This window comes from Primulina eburnea, unplaced genomic scaffold, assembly GCF_022965805.1.
Source record: "Primulina eburnea isolate SZY01 unplaced genomic scaffold, ASM2296580v1 ctg811_ERROPOS3073944+, whole genome shotgun sequence".
Classification (NCBI taxonomy): Eukaryota; Viridiplantae; Streptophyta; class Magnoliopsida; order Lamiales; family Gesneriaceae; genus Primulina; species Primulina eburnea.
The window spans coordinates 45,993-55,131 of NW_027331580.1; the positions used below are offsets into that span (position 1 = coordinate 45,993).

The following is a 9,139-nucleotide window of genomic DNA, read 5'->3' on the forward strand; positions in this document are numbered from 1 at the left end:
AAAGAAACACGGTTAAACGAGAAGGAATTCAATCATATAGAAAAACAAGTCAAATTATCGTATCAACAAAGCTACGTCATTCTCTAGACTAGAAAATTAGTTCATGACGAAATCTAAATAAAAACAATGAATGTTCAAAGATTTAGACATTGAAATACACGAAAATATAAAAACAAAAGAATAGATGACAAATCCGAAGTTTCGTCTCTGTCCCCAGTTCCGTCGCTCTTCGTATTTGTGATCGTTCTTCGTACTTTGAATCTTCGTCTCGTGTTCGTGCTTGCTCTCCTGTATCCTTTCTCTCCAAAAACGGCCTCCTCTGTTCTGAACCCTCGGCTCCAATTTATTTCCGTGTTTGGGCCGTAATTTGAAAGCCCAAAGTGTTTGTCTCGCCGTCATTGGTGCCTAGTCGCCCGTGGTTCGCTGATATAGGCGCCGCGGCGCAGAGAAGCAGTGCCTAGGCGCCTACTCTTCGGTAGTTTGGCGTCGCGGTGCTTGTTGGGCAGTGCCTAGGCGCTTTTTCTTCTGCCTAATGAGCGTTGCGGCGCTATTTTGTGGCGCTGCGGCTTTCGTATATTGCATTTTCACGCTTAAAAACACCTCTGTTTGCTCTAAATCATCCAACTGTTGTTTATCCTCTACACAACACAAAAAAAAAACAAAAACCAAACATAATTCTGTTCGAAACCAGCATAGATCAAATGGATCAACATATAAATTAAGTGCAATTCTTACACTTATCAATGAACAACGTCATATTATTGGGTCCTAATCAAACATGAGCCAAAATTTTACGGTAAGGGTTGCATGGAGATGCAATTGGAAACTACTTTTTGAGAATTATGATTGGCTGATATTATTCGGGATCATAATTTGCTAATTGGACCTTATGTACCTACTGAGGAAAGTAGTTTCCCATTTTCACTAGAGGGTAGTGAAAGATGTCAAAACAGTGGGAGCGAAAATTTATGAAGTAAAAGTCTATACTTTATATCTTACCAAATATTTTAAAATAATCATTAACATTTATCTGTTTTACTTTTCAGTATTTTGACAATGTCTTTGATTCGCAATCCATTATCTGCAATACACGACAAACACATTTTAACCGGACCTAATTACCATAATTGACTAAGAAACCAGAAAATAGTCTTGAATTCGGAAAGGATATCATATATACTTACTGAGTCGCCCCCTGTTGAGGCTCTGACTGGCTGCACTCCTGAGGAATTGCAGACTTACTAGGAATGGTGTGACAATGACTTGAAAGCCAAGTGTTATATGTAGGCTTCTATGAATGATGAGCTACAGAGGCGTTTTGAGGATGCAAAGAGTGCTGTTGACATTCATTTGTATATCAAAGAGCTCTTTGGTGAGCAAACACAGGCCTCTTAGGCATGCTACCGTCAAGGAGCTAATCACTTTACGCATGCGAGATGTGGCTTTGGTCCATGAGCATGGTCTAAAGATGATTGGGCTTGTGGACAAGTGTAATGCCCGGAAATTTAATTACCGTAATCTAAAATGATTTGGATATGATTACTGTAATCGGAGATTAATTCGGAATGATTTATTGAATTAATCAAGATAATTATAGACGGGACGCGTTCTTGTTAGATTTTGAAAGGAAGAATATTGCGTGTGCGTGACTCGAAGGTCTCGCGCATATGCGCGAGAAGTGTACGCGCATATGCGCGAGCCATGCGAGAAGCCAAGGGAGAAATCCAGAAGGTTTGGCGCACATGCGCGGTGTAAGTGCGCGCACATGCGCGGCAAGGCCAGAACCAGTGGCGCATATGCGCGAGTAGAGTGGCGCATATGCGCGGGAGGGCCAGAAGGGGTGGCGCATATGCGCGGAATTAATGGCGCATATGCGCGAGTAGCAGTTTCGCCGAGACAGTAGGTCTCGCGCATATGCGCGAGTAGTGGCCGCGCATATGCGCGAGACGTGTTGCGCGAAGGACGATCCATGTGCTTTGCTGCATGTGAGTGTAAGTATATATATATATATTTACATGCGTAAATCTCATTTCAGAAGAGGAGAAATCGAGATTTGAAGGGAAAGCTTCGTTCTTAATGTTCAAAATCGATTTATGAGCGATTCGTCTATCTGAATTGTAATCCGACTTCGGTACCGTGTTTGTATCAACACAGGCTACAACTGGACGTAAGTTTTATTACGTTTAGACAAGATTTGAATTTATGATGTTGTTAGAATTGAATATGATTCAGATATGGTGTTTCTGCTACCGTAGATATTGGTGAATCAAAGTCAGATTTAGAAACAGATTGTTTAGGGAATTGTTATGAATTTTAGAGTTGAGTTGATTGAGATTGCTATCAGAATGATGCTGTTATTCGTACTGAAGTTATAGAATGTACTGAGATTTATTAGGAATTCTGGTATTATAATTGTGATGTTAAGACTGACGGGGTTACAAGACTGTATTGTTATGCCGTCTAAACATCAGTGGGTACAGATTGATCAGATTCAGTATTGGTTTCTGTTATCTTGTGATATGGTTGATATGAATCAGATTGTAGTATATTCGGGTATTGATCAGAACAGATTGTGTTTTGAGCTACACATTGATACAGCGTATTTATTCTTGTCATTTCAGATTGAAGATGGACAGACTGGACTTCGAGATTTCGTCTTCCTCAGACGGGGAAGATAAAGGTATAATTCATGTGATATTCGGGAAGCATAACTCAAATTAGATTAATTTGAGTTTCCCAATAAAATCACATACTAGATTATTATTTATATTGTTACCTGATTATGCTTTGATTTTAGAATTGTATTCAAGCAGGTAAGATAATTGTGATATTCAGTTATGAATATGATTATGCTTTGTTTACAGATTGTTATTCATTGCATTTAAGATAGGAAAGTCTTGACAGTCATTGTCAGACTTCTAGACGTTCGGTGTATCTCAACTTAGGAGTAGTCATTACTCCTATTGCCAGCCGTCGATACAGCTCGGACCGAAGTCTAGGAATAAGACGTACAGTCGCCCCGAGTGGTTGGGTAGGTGACAGCCAGTGACGTCTTATTCACCCCGGGATCCCTAGAGTTATAGTTGAGTCGAGTCTAGACATGATTTGATTAGGACTGCATGCTCATATGGATGTGGCTCCTAGATCATGGGACCCATCGTTATTGCTTTCAGTTATGATAGCATGTTTGTATGATTTAGATTGTTTATGTGCATATTTATTGATTTAAATTGCATGCGAGTTTAAATGGATTTCGTAGATTAGGAAATCTATTATTTTGATTCTAATCATGATTTATTTTGAATATATACATGCTTACCATGTTTTATACTGGGATTTATTCTCACCGGAGTTATCCGGCTGTTGTCTTGTTTTGTATGTGTGCATGACAACAGGTGGGGCTGGATCAGGGTCAAGATGATGATGAGAGAAGATGAGTGTAGCGTGGTGATTCCGGACTTACAGTAGACTTGGTTTTATTACTGGACTTTAGTAGTTGAACCTTAAATTAGCTTGTTGTACTTTAATACTGAAATGTATTTTATACAGACATGTATAGTATTTAGATTCCATTACCTTCCGCAGTTATATCTTAAAACGAAAAATTTTTAGACCCTGTTTTATCTTAATTGATAATTAAATCCCAAAGATGATTAGCGTCCGGGTCCCCACAACAAGCTCGTTGGCATGGATCTTATGTTGCCTTCGAAGTTGATCACCGACGTGTTGCTCTTGTCCCTTCCTAGCTAATTTGATCCTTTTGTGGTAAATTTCAACATGAACAAGCTAGAGCCTACCCTTGAGGAGTTGTTGAACATGCTTGTTACGTTTGACTCCACCATCAAGAAAGAGAAGTCGGTTCTTTAGTGGGTTCTTCATCTGGTACAAAGACTGGTTCACATGGAAAAGCAAAGAAGCGTTCTTTCCAACGTCCCGAGAACAATGTGCCCTTGAAGAGGCAAACTCCGAGTCCTGTTGTGGCAGCTATACCAGTTAAAGTTGACAAGAATGTTGACATATGCCATCACTACAAGAATCCTGGACATTGGAGGCGTAATTGCAAAGAATATCTTGCCCAGAAAGGTTCTGTAAATGGTATGTTCTACATTGAAGTAAACATTTCAATTAACTCTACTTCTTCGGTATTGGATACCGACTGTGGCTCACATCTCTGTAATGATTTGCAGGTGATGGGAAGAAGTAGGAGACTATGGGAAGGTGAGACCTTCTTGAGGATGGGCAATGGGACAAGAGTCCCTGCCAAGGCTATTGGAGATGTTTACTTGCTTTTGAACAATGATTTTAAGTTAATTTTAAGAGATGTTCTGTTTGTACCAGATTTGGTAAAAAACATTGTTTCCATTTCTATGCTTGATAAAGATGGATATTCTTTTTTATTTAGCAAAGATGTTTGCAACATTTACGAATGAATGTTTGATTGGTACTGGAGAACTTGAAAACGATATCTATTACTTAAATTGAAAGATATTCCACTAAACAATGTCCAAGCAATAACAACAACAAACAAGCAAAAACAAGATACTCCAAATGCGGCACAATTATGGCATGCTTGATTAGGACATATTTCCCTAAGAAGGATGAACAAGCTAGTGGGAGTGAGCATGTTTGATATGTCCGATATTAATTCTATCATGACTTTTGAATCCTATCTAAAAGGAAAGATGACCAAAATTCCTTTTAAGGGCCATGTGGAACGAGCCAAAAGTTATTGGATTTGATCCATACCGATGTGTGTGGTCCATTTAGCATCACCACTAAGCATAGACATGCCTACTTCATCACCTTTACCGATGACTTTTCGAGGTATGGGTATGTGTATTTGATGAATAACAAATCTGAAGCCTTTGAAAGGTTAAAAGAATTCAGAAATGAAGTAGAGAAACAATTGGGATGAAGCATCAAGTCACTTTGATTGGATCGAGGTCGTGAGCACTTGAGTGACGAGTTCCAAGAGTATCTTAGGGAGAATGACATTCTCTCGCAGTGGAATCCGCCTGCTACACCAAATTTGAATGGTGTTTCGGAGCACCGTAACCAGACTTTGATGGAGATGGTTCGGTCTATGATGGGGTTCACGGAGTTGCCACCATCCTTTTGCGGATATGCGCTTGAGACAGCGGCACTGTTGTTGAACAATGTTCATTCAAAGACGGTTGATAAGACACCAGTATGATATATGGATGGGTAAGCCTTTCAAATATTTTTATCTTAGAATATGTGGATGCCTTACTTATGTGAAGCAGGTAGTCGGAGATAAATTGGATAGTCGATCCATTTTATGTTACTTTGTGGGATATCCAAGGAATTCAATTGGGTATTATTTCTATCATCCCCAAAAAACAAAGGTGTTTGTTTCTAGGAATGCAACATTTTTGGAAAAGGAATTTATATTGGATAGAAAAGGGGAGATGATAGAACTCGAAGAGGTTCGAGAAACACCCACAATTGTAGATCCCACACCCGAAGAGCCAAGAGAGGAGATACAAGCTCCTAGAAGATCTGAGAGAGTCTCGAGACCACCTATGAGGTATGGTCTGCTTCTTGAAGAGTGTCATGATGAGCCTAACCATGGATGTCATCAATTAACCTTCAAGGAAGCGTTCTCTGATGCCGATTCATCCAAGTGGCTTGAAGCAATGGAATCTGAGATGAATTTCATGCATTCGAACCAAGTGTGGAATCTTGTGAATCCACCTGAGAGAACTGTTCCTATAGGGTGTAAATGGATTTACAAGATGAAATTTGGGGTGGATGGGACGGTATTGACCTTCAAGGCACGATTGGTAGCAAAAGGATATACTCAAAGACAAGGAGTTGACTTTGAGAAAACATTTTCTCCAGAAAGACTATCTTGACATCCATCTGCCATATCACATAGTCATACCATGCAACTATGGCTAGCAATATCCTTATAGACTTGAACATTGCAACTAGAGAAAACATTTTCTCTGCGTTGAGACTGTGACGTCCGAATTTCGAAAATCCTATGTCGGTGCAGCGGAGGCATGACGGTGCAATGAAAATTTGTCACGGCCGTGACTTTATCTCTCAAGGGTGGCCGAATCATGCTTCTTGTAAGTTTCCGAAAAGTGCAAGATTCATAATCATGCTTTTGTGTTTATTGATTCTTAATCAACAATCAATTAGGCTAATTAAGTTGGTTAGCCAAATTTCTCTTTGCCTCTTTAAAATACATGACCGTCCACTTTCTCCTTCTTGATTCCTAGCCGCGGCCGTGAGATATTTTTGAGGAAATAAGGAAGAGTTTTTTGTGTACAAAACTTGTGTGCAAAAATAATGGTTTTCAATTATGAGTCCTAGTGATGTGTATATAGAGTGAGACTCATAATCTAATTAAGAGTTCATCTCCTACAAGGACTCTAATAATTTCATTATATTTAAACTCTCATTTAATTAATATATAATGTATTTATTAACCTTTAATAATACATTATATAATAATATCATATACACATATTTTATATCACCATATAAAACATATACATGTATATATATTAAATTAAATAACTATTATTTAATTTATAAACTAACTCCTAGGTTAATTTAATTCTAGACTCTTCTAGAATATTTATGAGAATTTGTGCATGCTAGTAGTCACCACTACTAGCACAATCATTTAATTTGTAAATTCCAAATTCACTAAAAAAATTGATTCCTAACTCATTATAACCAGATCGACGATCCGAGAGTGACGATGTACCAAGGATACAAATCTTGTTCATATAACGAAAATCGAAAATTTCGAAGTTTAAAATTTTCATTTACCAAATTTAGAACTTACCATATATGGCAGTTACCATATTTGGAAGTTGTCATTTTTAGTGAACTCCTTCACAAAACAGGCAGTTCTACTCTCCTTCCTTATTTAGCAATCATGCCAACTTCCATTTCTTCCATCCTATGGAATCAGTTCATAAACTCCTTTATAAACTTCCTATTTGATCTCCATCAAACTATAGTCGCCAAATTCTAACTCCTTGAAATTTGACTATCTCACGGGAACACAGAATCTGATACTTGTATGACCCTCAATAGCTCAGGGATACAGCTAGCCATGGATTCACATCTCCATGTGATTCAGAATAACATTTATTCTTATTTGAGTTTACCCTAGTTAACACCATTCTTTTCATAAACTCTTTGATCAAGAATGTTAGAACTCATTTCTGATTGCACCCACCGGATCATGGTAAGAGCATCTAGTAGCATCGCCCCATGATCCCCTAGGTATCACTGATATTGCCTGCAAGAACATTTAGTCATGGTTAGAGTACAGTACGGTCCTTATATCACATATATCTCGGTCAAATCTGTAACTATTGGTATATTGAGAGTTGCATATGAATTTGACAACGATGCAATTTATCTTTGAGTATTAATAGTGGCATGATATGTGCAACTAAGAAAACACATTTCCCTAAAGCACATTTCTTGCTCTGACAAGAGACTCCTTGCACTATTAACTCATCAGATCACATATGATATCTTCACCCGTAGACGAACGTTGAATCCCAGACGACAATGCATTTGCTCCTACGTATTTTGAAACTACACCCAACCTCTCCACCTGATGACCCTCGATGGAGTCGGTAAACGGATCAAAGTGCATGCTAGTACGTATTGCCCCTACATTGTCCTGGGTCAAAGGACTAATGGTGCACAACCATAATTGCGGACTATTCCACTCGATAAGTGAAAACCACTTGTACATTTCGAGGGAGGGTTGTTCAGTGCATCATCATATGATCACTCATCTGTGTGAATGGACATCCTCATGCCCTTACCAATGAAAGATGGTGTTTATTCCACAGATGCTAGTCTCGAGCTCGAGCAACCTTTATCCTTGTTTTAGGCGGGTGATCCGACTAGGAACATCTTTAGAATATACGGTACAATTCCTAATGAGTTCCATGATCTTACATTGCGACGCAGACCTCATGGTACCTATTGTATATTCAAGGACTTTATCTATGCAGCTTGCATGTGTATACAAATAAAGTATAATGCCATAATCGAATGAAATCGTAAAATATTATTAAAATAAATATTGTTTTACATTAGAGTCAATAAAGCCCGAGATACAAGTTGTCTTGTCGGACACCTACTCTAACAATCTCTCACTTGCCCTATAGCCAACTACCCATATATCTTAGACCCATTGCTTTGCGATTCTTCTCAAACAATGGTCCTGGCAGGGGTTCTTCAGTGGATCAACAACGTTATCTGCGGAGGTGACTCTTTCTACCGAAATGTCTCCTTTTCCCACAATCTCCCGGATTATGTGGAACTTCCTCAGCATATGTTTGGATCGCTGATGACATCTCGGTTCCTTTGCTCGCGCAACGGCACCGGTGTTGTCACAGTAGACCGGGACTGGACCAACTGTTTGAGGAATGACACCCAACTCTTGGATGTAATCACTCATCCAAACACCCTCTTTTGCTGCAGCAGATGCAGCTATGTATTTGGTTTCAGTGGTTGAATCCATTGTGGTGTCTTGCTTGGAACTCTTCCAAGAGACATCACCACCACTGAGCTTGAATACAAATCCAAAGGTCGATTTCGAATCATCCACATCTGATTGCAAGCTAGAATCGGTGTAGCCTTCCAATTCTAGTTCGCCGCTCCCGTATATCAAGAAAAAATTCTTAGTTCTTCTCAAATACTTAAGAATGTCCTTCACTACTTTCCAATGCAGTGAACCGGGATTCGACTGATATCTGCCTGCAACACTCAGTGCATATGCAATATCAGGTCGAGTAGATATTATACCATACATAATAATGCCTATGACAGACGCATATGGAATGCAGCTCATGGTTTCTATCTCTTCATCAGTATTAGAGCACATAGACTTGGATAGATTCATACCATGAGACATTGGGAGATATCCTCTCTTGGACTCCTGAAAGGGGATCGGTTACGGTGACCGGAAGCGCAACGGAAGTTTAAAAATTTTAATTTTTCATCAAAAATTCGGCCACCTCATGATAATGTGTAGCAAATACAATAAAAACCAAAAATGACATTCATAGTGTGTTTAGAATTGTACCTATCAATCTTAAAAGATTGATGATGGCTCCAACTTAGTTGATAT

At 38.9% G+C, this 9,139-nt stretch overlaps 1 protein-coding gene across 1 annotated transcript; it reads right to left on the minus strand.

Annotated features, from left to right (window-relative positions):
• Window positions 1-465: 465 nt before the first annotated feature.
• LOC140822381 (secreted RxLR effector protein 161-like) lies at window positions 466-8,923 on the minus strand. The gene is made up of 2 exons (XM_073183135.1): window positions 8,392-8,923; window positions 466-638 (listed from the first exon to the last, which is right to left on the minus strand). The coding sequence occupies exons 1-2, from the start codon at window positions 8,921-8,923 to the stop codon at window positions 466-468; spliced, it is 705 nt and encodes a 234-aa protein (XP_073039236.1).
• Between the last annotated feature and the right edge of the window lie 216 nt (window positions 8,924-9,139).

What these genes read in the sequence shown, in the direction of transcription:
- LOC140822381 (XM_073183135.1), bottom strand. Translation starts at nt 8,923, where the DNA reads ATGTCTCATGGTATGAATCTATCCAAGTCTATGTGCTCTAATACTGAT. An exon ending in GGTCTACTGTGACAACACCG is followed by an intron (nt 639 to 8,391) that starts GTGCCGTTGCGC and finishes TGTGTTGTGTAG; the next exon opens with AGGATAAACAACAGTTGGAT.